A 23,376-nucleotide genomic window follows, 5' to 3' on the forward strand; every position below is an offset into this window, starting at 1 on the left:
ATGAAATTTACTCAATATACAAATGAACTTTTGCAATTCACTTGTAACTGTGGTGCTCATAAGTTGTTCAGTTTGCTTGAGATAAATGTTCTATTCAAGACAATGGCTCATCATTAAGCCTTTTGATTTTAGGGTTAAATCTAATTACACCACATAATTACCTTAAAAGATTAATTCCAAAATTAGGGTTAAACTGGAAATGTCAGTATCAGCATACTGCAGTTCTGGTGTGACAGGCAAAGCTGTTTTCCCCATTTTTGTGCAATGAGTACTTTACCTCCTCAATGTTCTGACAGCAGTTCTACAGCACTCTCAATTTTCTCAGTCATGACATCTGAACAAAGTTCTATGGGGAAATGATGCTGCTAAGGATGTACATCAAATCTTTTAGCTTTAAACTTTAAACAGTTGTAAAGGTTCATTTACTCATAATTCTATTTGTTCTTTCCAAAATTGATTTGGTGTTTTCTGGGTGTGAATATTTTTATTCTTGGCTCTAAAAAACATGCATTTATTTGTGGCTGGTTTCACACAGTTATTTGAAAAAATAAATCCTTAAAAATCAGAAGACTTACTTACTAGCAAATATCCACTATAAGTAGCTGAACTGTAGTCAAGAAAATTTACACAAAATAATCGTTTGCCTATGGGAAATAAAATTAATAGTTTCATTCTTTCTATATTTCACATTTTTAGTAGCATTAAAGACTAAGCAATTCTTGCTCTTCAGGCTTCCTTAGGAATATCACCATTAGCATCAAGTTTAACCCATAATGTACCACAGTTCTCATCTGGGCATGTTGGGCTAACAACAATGTGGACAAAACTGGTGCAGCAAATGTACTCAAGCACTTGATATAAGAAAGTTCATCAAAGATTGACTTGGCTATACTTAGGCCTCAATTGGCTGAAAACCTGCCTAGAGGTATTTCCTTTCTCTCTCCCCCACACCCCCCTCCCCCAACACACTATTATGTATGTACCAAATCCAAAATAAATGGTGCATCCTGGAAGGCAGAAAAAAAACAGGTTAGCAAAAGTGATGGTAGAAATAAAAGGATATGGTGTATATGGATTTTCAGAAGGTATTCACTAATGTGTTTAACAAGAGGCTTGCTACTAAGATTCAGGTGTATGGTATGAGGAAATGTAGAAGCCTGGATAGAAAGTTGATTCACTGACAGGAAACTTAGGATTAATGGACGTTGTTCGGATCAGAGAATGGTTAGAAGTGGTGTACCCTGGGGTCAGTGGTGGGTCCACTTTTGTTCTCAATATATGCAGATGATTTGTACTTGTGCGTAGGAGCACAACATTGAAATTTGCTGACGACACAAAAGCAGGGGGATAAGGACTGTAAAAGACTTCAGGAGGAAATGGGCAAGTTATTGGAATGGGCAGGCAGGTGGCCGATGTCATTTAATACAGATAATCACAGAATCTTACAGCACAGAAGTAGGCCATTCAGCCCATCGTGTCTGTGCCAGCTCTTTGGTAGAGCTATCCAATTAGTCCCACACCCCTGCTCTTTCCCCATAGCCCAGCAATTTTCTTCCCTTCGAGTATTTATCTAATTCCCTTTTGAAAGTTACAATTGAATCTGGTTGCACTATTCTTTCAGGCAGTGCATTCTAGATCATAATAACATGCTGTGTAAAAAAATTCTTCTCATCTCACCTCTGGTTCTTTTGCCAATCACCTTAAATCTGTGTCCTCTGGTTATTGACCCTTCGGCCAGTGGAAACAGTTTCTCCTTATTTACTCTATCAAACCCCATCATGATTTTGAACACCTCTATTAAATCTCCCCTTGACCTTCTCAACTTTTCCAGTCTTTCCATGTAACTGAAGTCCCTCATCTCTGGTACCATTCTAATAAATCTCCTCTGCATTCTCTCCAAGGCCTTGGCATCCTTCCTAAATTGTGGTGTCCAGAACTGAACACAATACTCCAGCTGAGGCATCTATGCCTTGATTATAAAGCCAAGGATCCCGTATGCTTTTTTTTTTTTAAAAACAACTTTATCAACTTGTCCTGCCACCTTCAAAGGTTTTTGTATGCAAACTCCCAGATCTCTTTGTTCCTGCATCCCCTTTAAAATTGTGGCATTTAAACTTATATTGGCTCTCCTTGTTCTTCCTTCCAAAGTACATCATTTCACACTTCTCTGCGTTAAATTTCATCTGCCATGTGTCTGCACATTTCACCAGTCTATGTCCTCCTGAAGGCTGCTACTATTCTCCTTACTGTTTACTACTTTTCTGAGTTTCGTGTCATCTGCAAACTTTGGTATTATGGCCTGTATGCCCAAGTCCAAGGTCATTAATATATATCAAAAAGAGCAGTGGTCCTAATACCAACCCCTGGGGTACACTTCCCTCCAGTCTGAAACATGTCACCATTACTCTCGGTTTTGTGTGTGTGTGGTACTAAGAACATAAGAAATAGGAGCAGGAGTAGGTCATTTGGCCCCTCGAGCCTGCTCCGCCATTCAATAAGATCATGGCTGATCTGATCTTGGCCTCAACTCCACTTCCCTGCCCGCTCCTCATAGCCCTCGATTCCCCTGTTTTTCAAAATTCTGTGTATCTCCGTCTTGAATATATTCAATGACTCAGCCTCCACAGCGCTCTGGGGTAGAGAATTCCAAAGATTCACGACCCTCAGAGAAGAAATTCCTCCTCATCTCCATTTTAAATGGGCGACCCCTTATTCTGAAACTATGCCCCTTAGTTCTAGATTCCCCCATGAGGGGAAACATCCTCCCTGCATCTACCCTGTCAAGTCCCCTCAGAATCTTATATGTTTCAATAAGATCACCTCTCATTCTTCTAAACTCCAATGAGTATAGGCTCAACCTTTCCTCATAAGACAACCCCTTCAACTCAGGAATCAACCTAGTGAACCTTCTCTGAACTGCCTCCAATGCAAGTATATCCTTCCTTAAATAAGGAGACAAAAACTGTATGCAGTACTCCAGGTGTGGTCTCACCAATGCCCTGTACAGTTGTAGCAAGACTTCCCTACTTTTATACTCCATCCCCCTTGCAATAAAGGCCAATATTCCATTTACCTTCCTAATTACTTGCTGCACCTGCATGCTAACCTTTTGGGTTTCATGTACGAGGACACCCAGATCCCTTTGTACCGCAGCATTCTATAGTCTCCCTCCATTTAAATAATAATTTGCTTTTTTATTCTTCCTACCAAGTGGATAACCTCACATTTTCCCACATTATACTCCATCTGCCAAATTTTTGCCCACTCACTTAACCTATCTATATCCCTTTGCAGGCTCTTTGGGCTGGATTTTGCCAGCCCTGGGGAGGCGGGTTTGGAGGCGGTACTGCCGGGAAAATGGCAGAATTTGGGGGTGGGTGCCCAGGGGGCTTGTCAGCCTTTAGTCCCATTAGTTTGCCTAGTACTTTTTCTCTAGTGATAGTTTTAAGTTCCTCTCTCCCTATAGCCCCTTGATTATCAATTATTATTGGAATGCTTTTAGTGTCTTCTACCGTGAAGACTGATACAAAATATTTTCTCAAAGTCTCTGCCATTTCCCTGTTTCCCATTATTAATTCCCCAGTCTCATCTGCTAAGGGACCAACGTTTACTTTAGCTACTCTCTTCCTTTTTATATACTGTCTGTTTTTATATTTTTAGCTAGTTTACTCTCATAATCTATCTTCTCCCTCTTTATTCTTTTTTTAGTCATCCATTGCTAGTTTTTAAAAATTTCCAAATCTATCTCTAATCTTTGCAACATTGTATGCCTTTTCCTTCAATTTGATACCATTCTTAACTTCCTTAGTTAGCTACGGATGGTTCATCCTTCTCGTACATTCTTTCTTTCTCACTGGAATAAACCTTTACTGAGAGTTATGAAATATCTCCTTAAATGTCTGCCACTGCTTACCTACCGTCTTACCCTTTAATCTATTTTCCCAGTCCACTTTAGCCAACTCTGTCTTCATACCTTTGTAATTGCCTTTATTTAAGTTTAGGACACTAGTTTCAGACAGAAGATGCTCATGCTCAAACTGAATTTAAAACTCAATCATGCTATGATCACTCTTCCCTAGAGGATCCTTTACAAGGAGATCATTAATTAATCCTGCCTCATTACACATTACCAGATCTAAAATAGCCTGCTCCCTGGTTGGTTCCACAACGTATTGTTCTAAGAAACCATCCTGAAAAGTGATGCACTTTGGGAGGAAAATCAAGGAATGAGAGTACACATTCAATGGATATATGCTGATAGTTATGAAAGAGCAGAGACTTAAGGATGCAAATACATAATTCCTTGAAAGTGTATACGGAAGTATATAAAGCCATAAAAAGGCCACAGCATTTTGGCTTTTATACATAGGGACAGAGTACAAAAGCAAAGAGGTTATGATAAATTTAAACAACACAATGGTTAGGCCACAATGAAAATGTAATGTAATTTTGGGCACGCAATCATAGAAAGCATATTAAAGCCATAGAGAGCAAGTCAAAATGGTCAACAAGACTGAGGAAGGGATGAGGAAAAGTTTCTCAACACAGAGTTGTTGGAGCATGGAATACTTTGACACAGGGGGTAGTTGAGGCAGAAACCATTGCACCTTTTAAGGGAACTGTAAAGATACATGGCTGTGGGGAGACAGTAGGGCACGCAGCACAATGATGTTATGGCAGATCTCCAATTCAATTGCCAAGTTTTAATTAATAAATAGAAGCTATTAATGTCATGAAATAGCTTGGAGTGCCGAGTGGGCGAGAAGTGGAGTCAGTGAATCAATGCAAGTCAGGACGATAAATATGCATTTTTGCCATCCTATCCCACAACCAACAGATCAGGTCAAAGCTCTGCAACCCTGCCACATACAGTAATGAATGGTGGTGGATAATTGAGCAACTAACAGGAGGAGGAGGCTCCATGAACATCCCCATCCTTAATGATGGCAGAGCCCAGCACACGTGCAAAAGACAAGGCTGAAGCATTTGCAACCATCTTCGGCCAGAAGTGCTGAGTGGATGATCCTTCTCTGCCTCCTCCGGAGGTCCCGACCATCGCAGCTTCCACTCTTCAGCCAATTTGATTCACTCCATGTGACATCAAGAAACGCCTGAGCGCACTGGACACAGAAAAGACTATAGACCCCGAAAACGGCTGTTGACCTGTGCTCAAGAATTAACTGCTCCCCTTTCTAAACTGGAATACTGACATCTACCCAACAATGTGGAATATTGCCCAGGTATGTCCTGTTCAGAAAAAGCAGGACAAATCCAACCCTGCCAATTATCATCCTATTAGCCTACTTACTCCCAAATCTTCAACAAAGTGATGGAAGGAGAAGTCAACATCTTGGAGAAGTATCAAGCAACAATTATTCACCAATAACCTGCTCATCAATGCACCAATGGGGCTGTTCACAGATGATGGCCCAGTGTTCAGTTTCATTTGCGATTTGTCAGATAATGAAGCCATCTATGCCTGAATGCAGCAAGACCTGGACAACGTCCATGCTTGGGCTGATAAGTGGCAAGTTACACAAGCTCCAGGCAATGACCATCTCCAACAAGAGAGAGCCTAACCACCTCCTCTTGACATTCAAAGGCATTACCATCGCCAAGTCCCCCATCATCAACATCCTGGGGTCACCATTGACCAACAATTCAACTGTACCAGCCACATAAATGCCGTGGCTATTAGAGCAGGTCAGAGGCTGGATATACTGTTGCATGGCTCAACTCTTGACTCCCCACCACCTACAAAACACAAATCAGGAGTGTGGTGCAATATTCTTCACTTGCCTGGAAGGGTGCAGCTGTAACAACACTCAAGAAATCTGACACCATCCAGACAAAGCAGTCGGCCTGTGTAGTGTATGTGCCTTTAAGAGCCCCCTGTGTACTGTAATGCCGGTAATGGCCACTCGGGCTATATAAGCCTGTATATTGTGTTGCATCAGTTAGTTCCCCTCCAGACTTTGTTCAGTAAACACCTGTGAAACCAACTCCTGTCTTCAGTGTCTCTATTAACACACGGATACAACAGTGGCGACGAATTGGAAACGGACTTACCTGCAATTCGGCAGCACCTCAAGGACATCGATTCCTCTGGCGATAAAGCAAGAAAAAGAAAAAGCTGTGATTTCACCAGCTAGCCGAGCTGGTGGCAGGTACTGCAATAATCCTTCCTGGGCGTCGGGCTGGGGCTCCAGCGGCTGACTCTGCAGCTAGGCCAAGCAGCGAAGGCGGAGGTAAGCAGTAACAGACGGGGAGGGAGCACTCGGGAGACGGCCGGCGCTGCAAGCAGGTCGGCGTTCAGACCTAGCAGAGAGAGTCCGGCGGGAACGAGTCTCCACCTGTAAATAAAAAAATAAAAAGGGAAACCAGCGGAAAACAGAGTTGTCATCGGCAGCAGCGGCGGGGAAGCGCGGGAAGCGCCATATCTTTTCTGCAGAAAAGAAAGAAAAGCGCGGGAAGCGCCATTTTTTTTTCAGCATGCCTAAGTCTGGCAATATTGATGCTTTTGATAACGATATAGAGGATTGGACCACATATGTGGAAAGAGTGGAGGTATATTGCACCGCAAATGGAATAGAAAATGAAAAAAAAGTGTCAGTACTTCTAAATCTAATGGGCGCAAAGACATACGGGCTGTTACGAAACTTAATCACTCCAGCCAAACCAAAGGACAAGAATTTTAAAGAAATTGTTGATACCCTACAGGAGCACTTAAACCCAACACCGCTGCTGATAGCGGAACGATTCAAATTCTTCAAGAGAAATCAACACAAGAATGAAAGTAACGCTGATTACCTCACCGAATTAAGAAAGCTATCAAAGCACTGCCAATTCCGGGCAGGACTAGCAGATAATCTTCGAGACAAATTCGTCTGCGGTCTCCTAAGTGAAGGAACACAGAAAAGGCTGCTTTCTGAGAAAGATATAACACTGGACAAGGCTTTCAGTATGGCTGTATCATACGAAGCAGCCGCAAGAGGAGCTGCAGAGATACAACAAAAGACACAGGACTTCGGCACCCATGAAATGACACAGGGTTTCCAGAGATGTTATCGCTGCGGCAGATCCACCCATGACCAGGGGGACTGCTGGTTCAAGGACAAAGCATGCAGGCAATGCGGAAAGATTGGACACATTGCACGGGTATGCCGATCTGGACAAAAAAAATCCACGGACAGGAAAAGAAAAATCAATAAAGAAAATTACAGAAAGGTACAAATGATGACGGACAGTAGCTCCGAAGACCAGAAGAGCGATAGCGACTCCGAAAACAAGAGACTAAGCTGTCTCAAATTACATAATGTAATTGCCAAAGAAGATTACCAGACCATTTGGGTTACCCTTACGATAGCAGGGTCCCCAGTTAAAATGGAGCTAGATACAGGATCAGCTCTGACCGTCATAAATCGACGGGATTACGAGCGGCTATTTCCGCATATACCTTTAAAAGACACATCCATTATCTTGAAAACATATACGGGGCAGAAAGTATACCCCAAAGGAAAAATGAGGGTGCCTGTTGTATACAACGGCAAGGAAATACAAAAGTTGTATTTATACGTTCTACAAGATGGTGGTCCACCGCTGTTGGGACGTGAATGGATCAGGAAAATACGTTTAGACTGGCACTCCATTCAGGCACTGACGGTGACCAGTAAGGAAAAAAACGATGATGACGTCATACCTGAACGATTAAAAGACATCTTGGCCAACGCCAAAGAAGTGTTTCAAGAGAAACTAGGAACCTTGAAAGGCATCACCGCCTCAATAAAAGTGGAAGATGCGGCAACTCCCAAGTTTTTTAAGGCAAGACCGGTGCCATACGCAATTCGTCCAGCAGTCGAGGCAGAGCTGGAGAATTTGGAAAAGGCAGGCGTATTATCCAAAATAGATTGGAGCGAGTGGGCAATACCCATCGTCCCAGTCATGAAGAAAACGTTGAATAATGATAAATCTGAAGAAGAGAAAAATTTGCATCTGTGGAGACTTCAAGGTGACTGTAAACCCGGTTCTTCACACGGTACAGTATCCTCTTCCGAGGATAGAAGATATTTTCGCCTCACTATCCGGAGGGAAACGTTTCACCAAAATTGACTTGGCACAGGCATATCTACAGATGGAGGTTGAAGAGGCCTCTAAAAAGTATCTCACGATAAATACACACAATCGACTGGTTTTTCGGAGTAGCATCCGCTCCAGCTATCTGGCAAAGAGCTATGGAGCAAGTCCTCCAAGGGATTCCGGGGACTCAATGCTACCTAGATGACATCCTTGTAACAGGAGAAAACGACAACGAGCACCTTGCCAATTTGGAGCAGGTGCTCACTAGGCTGAGAGAACAGGGCCTACGAGCAAATCGCCCCAAGTGCGAATTTTTCCAGAATCAAATATCATATTGTGGCCACATAATTAATAAGGAAGGGTTGCATAAGTCACCTGAAAAAATTGAAGCGGTCATAAAAGCCCCAGCACCTGAAAATGTTTCACAATTAAGGTCGTTCCTGGGATTAATAAATGACTATCATAAATTTTTACCGAACTTATCAACTCTTCTGCACCCTCTTAATGAACTGCTACAAACAGGAGTAATTTGGAAATGGAGCGAAGACTGTAAACGTGCCTTCCATAAATGTAAAGACTTAATCACGTCCAAAGAAGTTTTGGCTCATTACAACCCATCACTGCCAATCAGACTGGATGCGATGCATCCCCTTACGGCGTAGGAGCAGTATTATCGCATAAATTCCCTGATGGCTCGGAACGGCCGATAGCTTTTGCGTCACGCTCATTGAACTCAGCTGAGCGTAACTATGCCCAAATCGACAGGGAAGCACTCAGCCTGGTATGGGGAGTGAAAAAATTCGACCATTACCCACACGGACAAAAATTTACCTTGTTGACTGACCATCAACCCCTCATCTCCATATTCAACCCTAAAAAGGGTGTTCCCATTATGACAGCGCAAAGGCTACAGAGGTGGTCCCTTTTTCTAGGGGCACACCAATATAACATAGAATACAAAGGATCAAAACAGCATGGGAATGCTGACGGTTTATCGCGTCTACCATTGCCAACGGTAGAAGAAGCACCTACCGTAGACCCAGTGGAGATTTTCCACTCTACCATAGTCGAATGTCTACCAGTAACAAATTCTACCATTGAAAGGGAAACTAGAAATGACCCAACTCTCTCACGAGTCTACGATTTAACAGTGAAGGGATGGCCAGCACATGGCGAACCACTGTTGCCAGCATTCTCGCAAAGAAGAGAACAGCTGTCAGTGTGCCGAGGAACCTTGATGTGTGGATCCAGAGTGGTGATTCCACCCAAACTCCAGGATAAAGTTCTAAAGGAGCTTCACGAGGGGCATCTGGGTGGAGTGAAAATGAAGAACCTAGCCAGGGCGTTTGTATGGTGGCCAGGTATCGATGGAGACATCGAAGAAATGACCAAGAGCTGCCTAGGATGCCAGAAGGTCCAAAACACTCCACCACAAGCCCCTCTACATCCATGGGAGTGGCCCTCATCTCCATGGCAAAGGGTACACATCGACTTTGCTGGTCCATTTATGGACTCAATGTTCTTAATCGCGGTTGATGCACACTCCAAGTGGCCGGAGGTAATAAAGATGTCCTCCACCACCACGGAAAAAACCATCACAGTATTAAGGACCATATTTGCCAGGAATGGGCTGCCTGAACAGATCTGTTCTGATAATGGACCGCAATTTGTGTCCGAAGAATTCAGGAAGTTCTTAAAAAACAATGGGGTTAAGCACTACACGTCCGCCCCATACCATCCCGCCACCAATGGATTGGCTGAAAGGTTTGTCCAGACCTTCAAGAAGGTCATAAAGGCCATGGGTAATGAAGACATAAAACTTCAGCATAAGGTGGATAACTTCTTGTTTGCATACAGGAATGCAACACATATGGTTACAAACCAAACTCCCGCCATGATGTTCTTCAATAGAAGCCTAAGATGCCGGCTGGATTTGATCAAGCCAAACATCAGAAGGGACGTGGAGAACCGGCAATTTCAAGGCATGAATGAAAGGCCAACTAGAACCTTCCAGATAGGTCAACAAGTTTTGGCCCGGGACTACCGTACCGAGAAATGGCAGCCTGGAACTATCTGCACACAACTAGGACCACTGATGTATACCGTGGACATCGGAGAAAGCATAATAAGGCGCCATGCTGACCAAATCATAGAGTCATCCGAAAAGGGACAACCTACACCACAACTCTATACGCCTAATGATGAAGTAGAGATACCCATAGTATCTACCTCCGATCCGGTGATACTGGAACCCGACACTGGCATTCAAGCCGAATCAGCCTTGCCAAAAGAACCTACTACACCACCAGAAACTACTACACCACCGAGGCGTTATCCGGACCGAGTCAGGAAGCCTCCAGAGAGACTGACTTATAATTGATTAACTGCAGCAATGTGTAGATTATTTTTCTTGTAACATGTAATTAATGATTACTTAAAATATTATGTACTGGTTGGCTAAAAGGGGAGGAATTGTACTGTATGTGCCTTTAAGAGCCCCCTGTGTACTGTAATGCTGGTAATGGCCACTCGAGCTATATAAGCCTGTATATTGTGTTGTATCAGTTAGTTCCCCTCCAGACTTTGTTCAGTAAACACCTGTGAAACCAACTCCTGTCTTCAGTGTCTCTATTAACACACGGATACAACAGCCTGATCAGCACTTCATCCACCACCAGTGTACCGTGGGTGCAGTGTGTACTATCTACAGGATGCACTGTAGCAACTCGCCAAGATTTGTTTGGCAGCACCTCTAAAACCCGGAATCTCCACCACCTAGAAAGAAAAGGGCAGCAGGTGCATGGGAACACTATCACCTCCAAGTTCCCCTCCAAGTCACACACCACCCTGACTTGGACATATATAATTCTTTCATTGTCGCTGGATAAAATCCTGGAACTCCCTACCTAAAAGCATTGTCGGAGCACCTTCACTACATGGACTGCAGCGGTTCAAGAGGAATGCCCACCACTACTTTCTTAAAGGCAAGTAGGGATGAGCAATAAATGCAAGCCTTGCCATGGCCACAACCCAAGAATTAATAATTAAAAGATCCACCCTCCTAATGTAAAAAGGTCTTGTATTGGTTCAGATCACAGACTCGGCTCCTAGCTGGGCATCAGGTAACACAAAGCCTAGGCAATTTTGCCAGATCTCTGTATTCTAAACATACATTGGATTCAGCAAAATTATCATATGAATCTGATATTAGTTTGGAACTAATCAGGGTATCACGCATGAATAACAATTCTGCCAATATTCTTCTGCCCAGTCTTCAGTGTCAAACCATTCCCTCAGAAACAGCAGGTAAGCAGCCACTTGTAGGACTGCGCCAATGTCACTTTAATCAATAACTAGAAGGGAATCGGAATGTCCAGCTTGAATTGCCCTCCGATTTTCCATTTGTTACCTCTGCTTAGTAATCTACTTCCCTTCCCCCACTCAAGCCACCTTTGCAGATCTTGGGAATTCAACATGTAGGGAAAACAGACACAAATACACATTTTACAAATCCACAACATAACACAGCACTTTAGTTTACCAAAGATTGTGCCACTGCCTGTTGAAAGTAAACAAATACTCTAGTATGCACTAGAAGAACTATTGTAATATTGACTTGAGGTTGGTGTGCTTGACACACGCATCAGGAAACAACAAATCTACATCAAATTAAAATGTACAAAACTGTCAATAAATATACTGTTATTTCTGCAGCAGATTATAAAGAGAAAAAAATACTTCCAACAGCTGTCGTCAACAGTAAATATACCCAAGATACCTTAAATATTCATGGTCATTTGTTTCAGTTATCTTACCTCATCACCTTTCAGAACTGCTGTGCCATCAAAATCACGAGCCTGGTTTGTTTTCTGTGCCAGTTCTTTCTCCATGCTCGACAGCTCTTCTCTTCCTTCTTGTAACTCTTCAGCCTTCGCTTCTTTTTTCCGGGAAATAATAGATGCCTGGGTGAAAATTAAAATGTTACTTTGGAAGTTGTTGTTTACTGGTAGCATAAAAGTATAATTTTGCCATTTGTTTTTTTAGTCTGGAGAACTACTTTTATAAATGTTCTGTTCTTAATTCAACTATGGACATCATGGACATAATTTTAAGCCTATTAGTAACTCTCCTGTGAGATTGCTCCTGGTTAGTCTGAGGTCTGGAGCATGGTTATGATTTTAGCTGCTAACCTGACCTGTCCCTTAAAGACCATTGCTCATGAACTTCCTGAGTGAAAATGGTCTCAATAGGCAAATCCAGGTAACCATAAACATGAGGTCGATCACAGGCCAGTTGTAACTGCTTGCATATTTCAGACACAGAGCAACAACTGGCTTCCTCTTGCTTTTAAGATGGTTTGGATCTGTAACAAAGTGCGACACATTGAAGTGTGATGTCTGGGGTGTGACACATATGTGCTAAAAACAAGACCCTTCTACGAATACGAGTAGCACGTCATAGTAAAGGGCAAGCAGCATCCAACCATGCTCTGGATGGAGAGCAGGGGTGGGTCTGGCGCATCTCATTGTGCAAGTCAACATTCTCAGCAATCACTGTGATGAAGTCAAAGTACCGCATGCAACTGCTGGGACACAAACCTAAAAGCTGCACTATGATGTGCTGCTTCTGGATCACCATGCAACTGAGGACATCACCCATCATATTGTTCAACTCAACTAAATGTGCTGAAAGTGTCATTCGGTAGTTCAGGTAACAATCAGCCAGTAGAAATCACATTTTGACAGTGGAGAAACAGCAAGTCCCACCTTGCTTGTTGACATAACAATGAACTACTGTGTTGTCGGTCGAAAGACTTGCTGATTTGCCCTGCACCAGAGTCTGAAAGTATCTGCGGGCAAGGCGCACCAATGGCAAATCAAGCCTGTTGATGTGTCAGGTGGACTTGTCTGCAGTGTACCTCTCCTGACTCCATTTGTCTTGCAGGTGACCCCCATCTGCTCAAGGTGGCATCCATCATCAATATCCTTTGATGTGGTGACTGTAGCAAGATCACTTGGAGAACATCCTGCTCCTCGGAACACCATCTTAAATTGAGAGCTAAAGTCTGATCTGTCTTCACTGGCTGATAATAAAGGTTATCTTCAAGGAAACCACTGTAATGATCTGATGAACAGTGAAGCATTTGGGACAAAGATGGCTGCTGCTAACAGAGCAAAAACATGAAAATAGTGTTCTACTGTGACATGACCGCTGACTCTTTATGCCAAAAGAACATCTATCTTCGAAGTACTGTAATCCAGTTTGGGAGCACGACGACTTTGCCCAAGGTCACACAAAAACAAGAATCATGTCTTCAGTGCTTACCTTTAGATAGTTAGATTCAAAATATTGAAAATGTTACACTCCTGTTTTAAAAAAAAAAAGGGAGAGGGATATTGCCGGCAACTACTGGCCAGTCAGTAGTGGGGAAACATAAAGAGACAATAATCGAGGACAAAATTAATCGGCATTTGGAAAAGTATGGGCTAAGAAATGAAAGCCAGCACAGATTTGTTAAAGGCAAATTGTGTTTGATTAACTTGATTGAGTTCTTTGATGAAGTAAGAGAGGGTTGATGAGGGTGTTGTGTATCCGACTTTCAAAAGGCATTTGACAAAGTATCACATAATAGACTTGTTGGCAAAATGAAAACTTTTTTTTACACACCAAGTTGTTGTGATCTGGAATGCACAGCCTGAAAGTGTGGTGGAAGTAGATTCAATAGTAATATTCAAAAGAGAATTGGATAAATAGTTGAAGGGAAAAAATTAAAGGGCTATGGGGAAAGAGCAGGGGAATGGGATTAATTGGATAGCTCTAGCACGTGGGCCAAATGGCCTCCTTCTGTGCTGTATCAGGCTACAATTCTATAAATATTGGCTTACAAGATAAATTATGAATATTGTTACCTACTCTTTGCAAGAATAGTTTATAAATATGCACATAACAATTAAAGATCAGGTTGACATTCAAATTCAGGTACTCATAATTATAAGTTTTCTTTGCGATATAATTCAACATTAAATTACAGATAAATTCATGCTTTCCCATCTACTGTCCTATGTGATAAACAACTGATACCAAACTTATAGTCAAACTTACAAAACTGTAACTGAATATTTGGAAATGGATGTGTGTGGAAAAAAAGTTACCTGTTATTTGATACAGCATTGACATTTATTATTGCTTTTATTATATTAAATGGAAGGAAGGAAGGAACTGACATGAAATCTTTGCAGAATATTTTATGTATGTCAGTTTGCAACTTCAAATTACTGTTTAATTTTCTTTTCTCATTAGTAGATATTACTGAGAACATGGTGGGACTACCTCACCAATTGTCAACAGCAACTTGGGCAAGGTACTGAAAAGGTAGAAAAGGGGGAGAAAATACTCTGATTTTTAAAATTACCATGGAGAATGACCAAACTTTACAAACATGATATAAAATGCAAATTTAATGTCAAGGATCACTATTTGAAGATAAAGTTACCACATTTTCCTCAGCACTGCAGAAATCAGTCCATTACCACCATAGATTGGCTCCAGTAGTAATTTATTGATCTTTTGACAAACGCAAATACTGTAAATGGAAAAGGTGTTTGAAACTACATCACAATTCAAAGCACCCGGGATTAACTGCGGCCTAACAGAAGAGTGTCTCGAACTCCAGAAGGAAAAAGGGGGAAAAAACTCCCCATTTCCTCTTCTTTACTCTTTATCTCCCTCCCTTGTCCCCCACACCTCCTCCTCTCCTATCTTATTGACTCAAAAACCAGTATAATTGAGCCATTGGATTGATTACGTAACTAATAAGATGCTTTCAAATTTATGTCATCAAGTGGCAATTGGCTCTAACAGAAATACAAATATAATTCTCAACAGGACTGAAATTTCAACCTATCGGTTGGTAGTAAAAGAATAATCATTTTTAGATCACATCAAATATAGTTACCATATTTTCCAGTATGTCAGAATATGGTGTGCCTGTTTTGGTGCACATGTAGGACCAGCTTTCTAATGTTTTAATTTCTACTCTGCATCTGCTATAGGATGCACTGGCGAAGATTAGGGAATAGGTGTGTGAGGAATCACTAGGAAAATCCATATCTAATTTCTCCATGGCATTGTGCCACTGGGTCAGCTTAATGGGACTGCTTTCAGGTGAGGTACATGCCATTAAACTTTTTTTGGGGGGCACATCCTGATTAGAAGACGTATTGCCACTACCAGCTTTCATACTGGCAGTTTCCGTAACCAGAGTATACTAGTTGATTGGGTGCTTCGCGCTATGCGGTGGTATAGTTTTAGGGATCCCATAACCCATCGATGAGAAGTGCCACCATACTCATTGGACGTGAGTACCCTTGCTAGATATTAACCCAGAATTTAGAGCCGGAGCTCCAGTCCCCACTCGCCGGGGCTGTCTGGAGCGGGGCTTGAATCCTACATCTACTGACTCTAGCCATTAAGCCAAAGGCTCGCTCCCCATTAAACATACTTCTATACTGATGTTTACATTATCCTTACCTGTTGCCGAAAAAGGAAAAGTTTGTCGTCCATTGGGTCATTTCTCATCATTCTTTTTTCAATTAGTTGGTTAATTTGTGTATTGATCTCCTGGATCTAAAAAATGAAAGCAGTGATATCAAAATAATGCTCTGTTTCTAAGAATATTGGTTTTAAAAAATGCAAACATGTTAAATTTAAAGCGTTGAATATATATTCAAAAAGACACTACAACTTTGTAAGTACTGTGCAGTTCCAGGTACAATTATAAGCCTCGCTTATACATAATGCTGTTTGAAAAATCATTTACAAAGATTAATCACATTTTAAAACATGTATTTTGGAACTATGACACTATAAAGTACTAAGCAAATAACTGTCTTTCTTTAAGCTTTGTTGTTGCTCAAAACACTTAGCACTTTAAGGATATTGAGCATAAGAATAAAATGAACATCTCTTGCTGGGCCATATTAATCATCCTGCGCTATGATTCATTTGAAGCGATAACGTTTAAATCTAAAAACTGCTGATGCAAGTCAGAAGTTAATCACATTGTGAGGTCTTGTCCGATAAGGATATGCTAATATTGGAGATTGGTCAGGACAATTGAAAAGCAGGAACTAGCAGAAAGGTCAGTGCCATTCCACATTGTTTATGGAAGACATCCCATGTTCTTCTGTTCTTCAGATCATAACCATCGCTCTCATTTTTTCCAGACAGCAGCTGTTGGTAATGATTCTGCTATTGCCATTTGCACCTCCTCTTGACCCATCTTTTGTTTCTTTACTTGTCCCATTACCATCCCCTTTTGCCTTGCACCATCATCCCTGTTGTCACTTAATCACTCCTGCCTTCCACCCTATCACAGACCTTCCCTTTTGTTCTTTTCTCCCGGCCCCACCTATCCCTACCTCTGTACTTGCTTAAAACCTGTTACACAACTCTAACTTTTTCCAGTTCTGATGAAAGGTCATCGACCTGAAATGTTAACTTTGTTTCTATCGCCACAGATGCTGCCTGACCTGCTGAGTATTTCCAGCATTTTCTGCGGTTAACTTGATTAGTAGTTAGACAAACAGCATGGCCATTATCTGTTGAACAGGATGAAATTGGGAAGGTGTTTACCACAGTTTTGATGATTCAGGGATTGGGCAGGCGTGTCGCTATAGTGATTGACTCTCCAGGAGGGAAAAGAGCCGTGGAGAAACCTGATTAATGCAGTACAGTTTCTTTGTTTTCAGGGTTTAAAAGCAGAACCACATTTGCAGGAAAAGTTGTCGAAACAAGGAGCCACGTCCGTAGGGTGAGTGTAGAGTCAAGGCAAGGGAGGAAGCCGCAACTTGACCGGACGAAAGTATTGGTGAACGGGACACTGAACTCTACCCACAGTGGAGCGAGTAATATCAATTCTTGCTCTGTTAACTATCGCTTAAATACTTGTATGTATTAATCTTTTACTTGTTGACAATAAAGAATCATTATAACGGTATTGGTGTCAGTCTTGACCCATTCAACCTTTCCTCCACAACACCAAAATAGTACGGTAATACTGTACTATATACAGGCACCTTATGAGCAAAAGGAGCACCTTAAAAGTTCAGAGATGAGACAGTAGGAAAGGGAAACAATGGCCAGAATTGTCCCCTAAAACAGCGGGTGGGTTTAGAACGTGGGGGCAGTTAAATTGTTAAAAATGGGATTCCCGACTTGATCCCACCTCCAACCCACCCACTTCCAATTTTGACGGAGGCAGGACGGGGGTTTAAGGATGACCAACCTGCTCCCAGGGGGCGTTACCTTAATTTAAATATTATAATGAGGCTTGCGGCCTCTTTTTTTCACCTCCATTTTGAATTTAACTGCCTGTGGACGGGTTTCACACAATTCGTGAAACCCAGTAGTTAAACCGATGCGGGGACTGCTGCATCCAGAATGCAAGTGGCTTTCTACCTACCTCCTAGATGCAGGATCCCTACCTAACACCCCCCCCGCAATTGTTGACCCTCCCACGGGCCTCCGATCACCACCATGAGGCCATTCCCCCCACCCCACTGATAAGGTCGGCAAGGCCTGTGGGGAAACCCAGCCTCCCGCCCACCTTGGAGGCCCCCCCGATGCCAACCCGTCTCCCTTGAGAAAATTCCGGCCAATGTGCTTTTTAAAAAAAACGCTAACCGCAGAAATGATGCAGACCGTTTCTGGTAGTTAAACATTTAGCAAATACAGCTTCATAAATTCATGAAGAGAACTGAAGCTTAATAATCATATGATCATTTAAAAGCTGGAGTACTTGGGCACTCATAAGACAACAGGACCAGATGATATGTTTCCATAGCTATTCTTCTATGTATATGATGAATAGAAAGTGGTATATACACAGCAGGTCCATCAGCATCTGTAAAGGGAGAAGACAGCTTAACATGTCAGGTGTGGACTCTTTCAGAAGAGTTCTGATGAAGCATCCACATCCAAAATGCTAACTTGTCTTTTGTCCCTACACATGCTGATGGACCTACTTTTTCCAACCATTTTGTTTTTTAGATTTCAGAATTTGCAGTATTTTATTTTCATAAGTATAGAGAAGTACAGACGTTAGTTCAAAAGTCTGAAAAGTAGCTAATGTTCTGTTTTTAAAAAGTCAGGGGTCATTGGATAACGATCAGGAGATTTTTCTCGTCCCTACCAAAAAGGTGCTGAAGACAACTGGAGAGCCCAGTTGCTGGTCCAGCAGAGATCAGCCTTGGTTGTACGGGTTAGAATAACACTGGGCAGTGCATTTTACCACTAAGCCATCAGGGAAACTACAAAAAGTTATTTAAATTTCTTTCACTAACATTTCTTTCAATTTCTACTTTCTTGAAAAACTATGATTACTAAAACTGCCATAGTGCTCATCACAGCTGTCCACAACAGCAATGACGTGCATAGTTTTCCCCAAAATATGATGGCAGCAATTGCCATTTCCCCGTTATTATACTGTATTATTCTTTACAACTTACAGACCAAGAATGATTGCTTCCCGAGTCTGTGGTGAATTAACTAATCTGAGGCAGGTGGGCCACTACAGTTGTCATCCCGTCTAGGGCCGGAAAAAAAAATACACATACGCGCACACACCTACATTTACTGTAATCAACATCCTAAGGGATGCAATAACATCGTCTTATCACTGCACCTTAGCTTCCAGCTCACTGAGGTCAGAGTGTCCCATAGCAGGTTCTGCTACCACTTTTTGTAGGTAATGAACAGTTTTCTTCTTACTCTCCAATTCCTTGGGAAGCTTGTCTGAAACCATGTATGTATTGAATTTGATCTCCTCATCCAGCCTCTTCATCAAACCTGAAATGAATATTCAGTTCAAGTATTAGGTTAAACATTTTAATCTCAAATGAAACTACACACATCAACTGACAGTTACTGATTGTTGTTTTTGAACAGTTTTATTTTTGGTTTCTAAAAGTTCAATACTGTATTACTCAGGATGATAACTTTGAGCCTTCAATAGTTACAAGTTTCAGCACCAGCACTCATGTATACTTAAATCCACCAGCCACCTACGTCAAAAAATTTCAATAATTCTCAGTCAGGCTGCTAGGTAGGTCACCTCAACTTGTTGGAAAAAAATAGAACGACAATTTTCTATCTTATCATGAAGCAAGTGTGCCTTCTACTGGCTAAACATGGGACATCATTTACAGAAAAGGAAACTTATCCTTTTTCTGCTTAGCTGCAAGGAGATAAACAGCTCTAACCATAAGGTAAGATTGAAGCGAATATTGACAATAAGTGATTGGAAAATATAAAACTCTCTGGGGCTTTTGCTGACAATTCCATAGTGCTTTTCTTCATTCATAACTACTCCAATAATGAAGCAGCCCATGCCAGCCTACAGCAAGACCCAGACAACATCAGGCTTTATCTGACAAGTGGCAGGTAACATTTGAGCCACATACATGCCAGGCAATGACCATCTCCAACAAGAAAAAGCCCAACCACTGCCCACTGACCTTCAACGGCACCACAATCACACCCCACCATCAACATCTTAGGATTACTACAGACCAGAAGCTTAACTGGACCTGCCTCATCAACAATGAGGCTACAAGAACAGGGCAGACTCTGGGTACTCTCTAATGAAGAACCTACTGATCCTTCAAAGTCAGTCCACCATCTACAAGGCTGAAGTCAGGAGTGCCATGGACTACTCACCACTCGCCTGGATGGGTGCAGCTGCAGCAACACTCAAGACACTCAACATCATCCAGGATAGAGCAGATTGCTTGACCGGCAACCCTACCACCAGACACAATATCCACCATCTCCGCCACGGGCACGCTGTGGTTGCAGCATGTACTAGCTACAGGATGCAGTGCAGCAACTCGCCAAGCTTAATTCAACAGTACCTTCCAGCCCTGTGAACTCTACCACCAAGATCCTGGGAACACCATCATCTCCAAGTCATAAACCATCCAGATTTGGACATAAACTGCACAAGGACTGAAGCAGTTCAAGGAGAAGGCCCACTATCACCTTCAGTGTAACTAGGGATGGGCAACAAATACAGATTGCCAGCACCATCCACATCCCGAGAACACATAATTTAAAAAGTACCCACCCTTCTTAGCTTGCATAAAATGCGGTCATCTTCCTTTACCTGCCCTGAAGTCTGTAGCAGACTCAATTATTAACTATTGTTAGCCAGTCATGCTGGCTTTTTTCACTAAAGCTGAGAAAGTTAAGAGGTGACCTGCCAGAGATATGGGAAGCAAGGAAAATGGGATTAGACTAAATGAAGAAAAAAATTTGCATTATGGACTGAATGGCCGGTTTCTATGCTGCAACATTCGGATTCTTGATTTTATGACTGCACAGCCCTCCAGTGCCTTGTCCAAGTTGCTGTTTTTCATGTGAAAAGCTGAATAGTGACAATTAGTGAGGTAACCTGACGTTGGCAATCTCTGTCTCTGGACTTTAATTACACTGGATTCAAAGAGTTTCTTCCAACTTTTGTGGCGCTTGAATTACTGAGCATTCAATAAACAAGCATTCTAAAATCTACCTGTTTCAAACAGAAGAAGTCAATGGAAGAAAAAATTTTAAGAATGAAGAGGACTCTGGTGAACAACATAGTTACTGGTATTCCACAGTATGAATTCCCAGAGAAAATTCTAAAAAAAACAACAACTTGTATATTTAAATACAGCCTTTAACATAGTAAAACGTCCCAAGGCACTTCACAGAATCATATAGAAGAAAATTTGACACCGAGCCACATAAGCAAAAGCTTGGGAACCTGAGCAGGGAGACAGAGGAAAGGGAAACAAGGATAGAAGCAAAAGACAGGAAGGAGAAAAACAAAGGTGGCAGTCAGAGAAATCAAGGGTTTAAATCAAACATGGCCACAGTAAATAATAATTCTAAAAAGTCTACGAGCGTTAAAAAAACAAGCATGAAGGCTTTGTGTCTTAATGCGAGGAGCATTCGTAATAAGGTGGATGAATTAGCTGCGCAAATAGAGGTAAACGAATATGATATGATTGGGATTATGGAAACATGGCTCCAGGGTGGCCAAGGCTGGGAACTCAACATCCAGGGGTATTCAATATTCAGGAAAGATAGGCAAAAAGGAAAAAGAGGTGGGGTAGCATTGCTGGTTAAAGAGGGGATTAACACAATTGCAAGGAAGGATATTAGCTCTGATGAAGTGGAATCTGTATGGGTAGAAAACTGAGAAATACCAAGGGGCAGAAAACGTTAGTGGGAGTGGTATATAGACCTCCAAACAGTAATGCGGAGGTTGGGGATGGCATTAAAAGGGAAATTAGAGAAGCGTGCAATAAGGGCACAGCAGTTATCATGGGTGATTTTAATCTACATATAGATTGGGCTAACCAAATTAGTAACAATACCGTGGAGGAGGAATTCCTAGAGTGTATACGGGATGGTTTCCTGGACCAATATGTCGAGGAACCAACCAGAGATCAGGCCATCTTAGACTGGGTATTATGTAATGAGAAAGGATTAATTAGCAATCTTGTTGTGCAAGGCCCCTTGGGTTGGAGCGATCATAATATGATAGAATTCTTCATTAAGATGGAGAATGAAGTAGTTGACTCCTGAATTTAAATAAAGGAAACTACGATGGTATGAGGCTCGAGTTGGGTAGGATTGATTGGGGAATGTTACTCAAAGGGTTGACGGCGGATAGGCAATGGCAAACATTCAAAGATCGCATGGATGAACTACAGAAATTGTTCATCCCAGTTTGGCATAAAAATAAAACAAAAAAGGTGACTCAACCGTGGCTAACAAGGGAAATTAGGGATAGCATAAGATCCAAGGGGAGGACATATAAATTGGCCAGAAAAAGCAGTAAACCTGAGGATTGGGAGCTGTTTAGGATTCAACAAAGGAGGACAAAGGGATTAATTAAGAGGGGGAAAATAGAATGAGAGTAAGCTTTCAGGGAACATAAAAACTGACTGTAAAAGCTTTTATAGATATGTGAAGAGAAAAAGATTGGTGAAGTCAAGTGTAGGTCCCTTGCAGTCAGAATCAGGGGAATTTATAATGGGGAACAAAGAAATGGCCGACCAATTAAATACATACTTTGGTTCTGTCTTTACAAAGGAAGACACAAATAACCTCCCAGAGATGTCGGGAAACATAGGGTCTAATGAGAGGGAGGAACTGAAAGAAATCAGTATTTGTAGGGAAATGGTGTTGGGGAAATTGATGGGATTGAAGGACGATAAATCCCCAGGGCCTGATAATCTACGTACTAGGGTACTTAAGGAAGTGGCCCTAGAAAAGTAGATGCATTGCTGATCATCTTCCAACATTCGATGGAATCTGGAACAGTACCCATGGATTGGAGGGTAGCTAATGTTAGCCCACTATTCAAAAAAGGTGGTAGAGAGAAAACGGGGAATTATAGACCAGTAAGCCTGACATCGATAGTGGGGAAAATGCTAAAGTCCATTATAAAAGATGTAATAGCAGAGCACTTGGAAAACAGTGACAGGATCGGACAAAGTCAACATGGATTTACAAAAGGTAAATCGTGCTCGACTAATCTACTGGAATTTTTTGAGGATGTAACTGGTAAAATAGATAAGGGAGAACCAGTGGATGTGGTGTATTTGGACTTTCAGAAGGCTTTCGATAAGGTCCCGCATAAGAGATTAGCGTGTAAAGTTAAGGCACATGGGATTGGGGGCAAGGTATTGACTTGGATAGAGAACTGGTTGGCAGACAGGAAGCAAAGAGTTGGAATAAACGGGTCTTTTTCCGAGTGGCAGGCAGTGACTAGTGGGGTACCGCAGGGATCGGTCCTAGGACCCCAGCTATTCACAATATATATTAATGATCTAGACGAGGGAACTAGATGTAATATCTCCAAGTTTGCAGACGACACAAAGCTGGGTGGGCATGTGTGCTGTGAGGAGGATGCCGAGAAACTCCAGTATGATTTGGACAGGTTGGGTGATTGGGCAGAAGCATGGCAGATGCAATATAATGCGGATAAATGCGAGGTTATCCACTTTGGTGTCAAAAACAGGAGGGCAGATTATTATCTGAATGGCAATAGATTGGGAGAAAGGGAAGTGCAACGAGACCTGGGTGTCCTTGTGCACCAGCCGCTGAAGGTAAGCATGCAGGTGCAGCAGGCGGTTAAGAAGGCAATGGTATGTTGGCCTTCGTAGCGCGAGGGTTTGAGTACAGGAACAAGGATGTCTTGCTGCAGTTGTACAGGGCCTTGGTGAGGCCAGATCTTGAGTATTGTGTGCA

At 42.1% G+C, this 23,376-nt stretch overlaps 1 protein-coding gene across 3 annotated transcripts in view; it reads right to left on the bottom strand.

Annotated features, from left to right (window-relative positions):
- The window catches only part of ift81 (intraflagellar transport 81 homolog), a 103,575-nt gene that overhangs the window by 60,412 nt on the left and 19,787 nt on the right, over positions 1-23,376 (bottom strand). For all 3 annotated transcript variants that reach the window (XM_085961600.1, XM_085961601.1, XM_085961602.1), the window contains exons 9-11: positions 18,761-18,924; positions 15,607-15,702; positions 11,892-12,038 (exon numbers count right to left, since the gene is read on the bottom strand). In XM_085961600.1, the coding sequence (XP_085817726.1) occupies positions 11,892-12,038; positions 15,607-15,702; positions 18,761-18,924 (407 nt within the window). The remainder of the gene's footprint in view (positions 1-11,891; positions 12,039-15,606; positions 15,703-18,760; positions 18,925-23,376) is intronic.

Source organism: Somniosus microcephalus, chromosome 19, assembly GCF_052327205.1.
Source record: "Somniosus microcephalus isolate GS21.2 chromosome 19, FLI_Smic_1.0, whole genome shotgun sequence".
In the NCBI taxonomy this organism is placed as follows: Eukaryota; Metazoa; Chordata; class Chondrichthyes; order Squaliformes; family Somniosidae; genus Somniosus; species Somniosus microcephalus.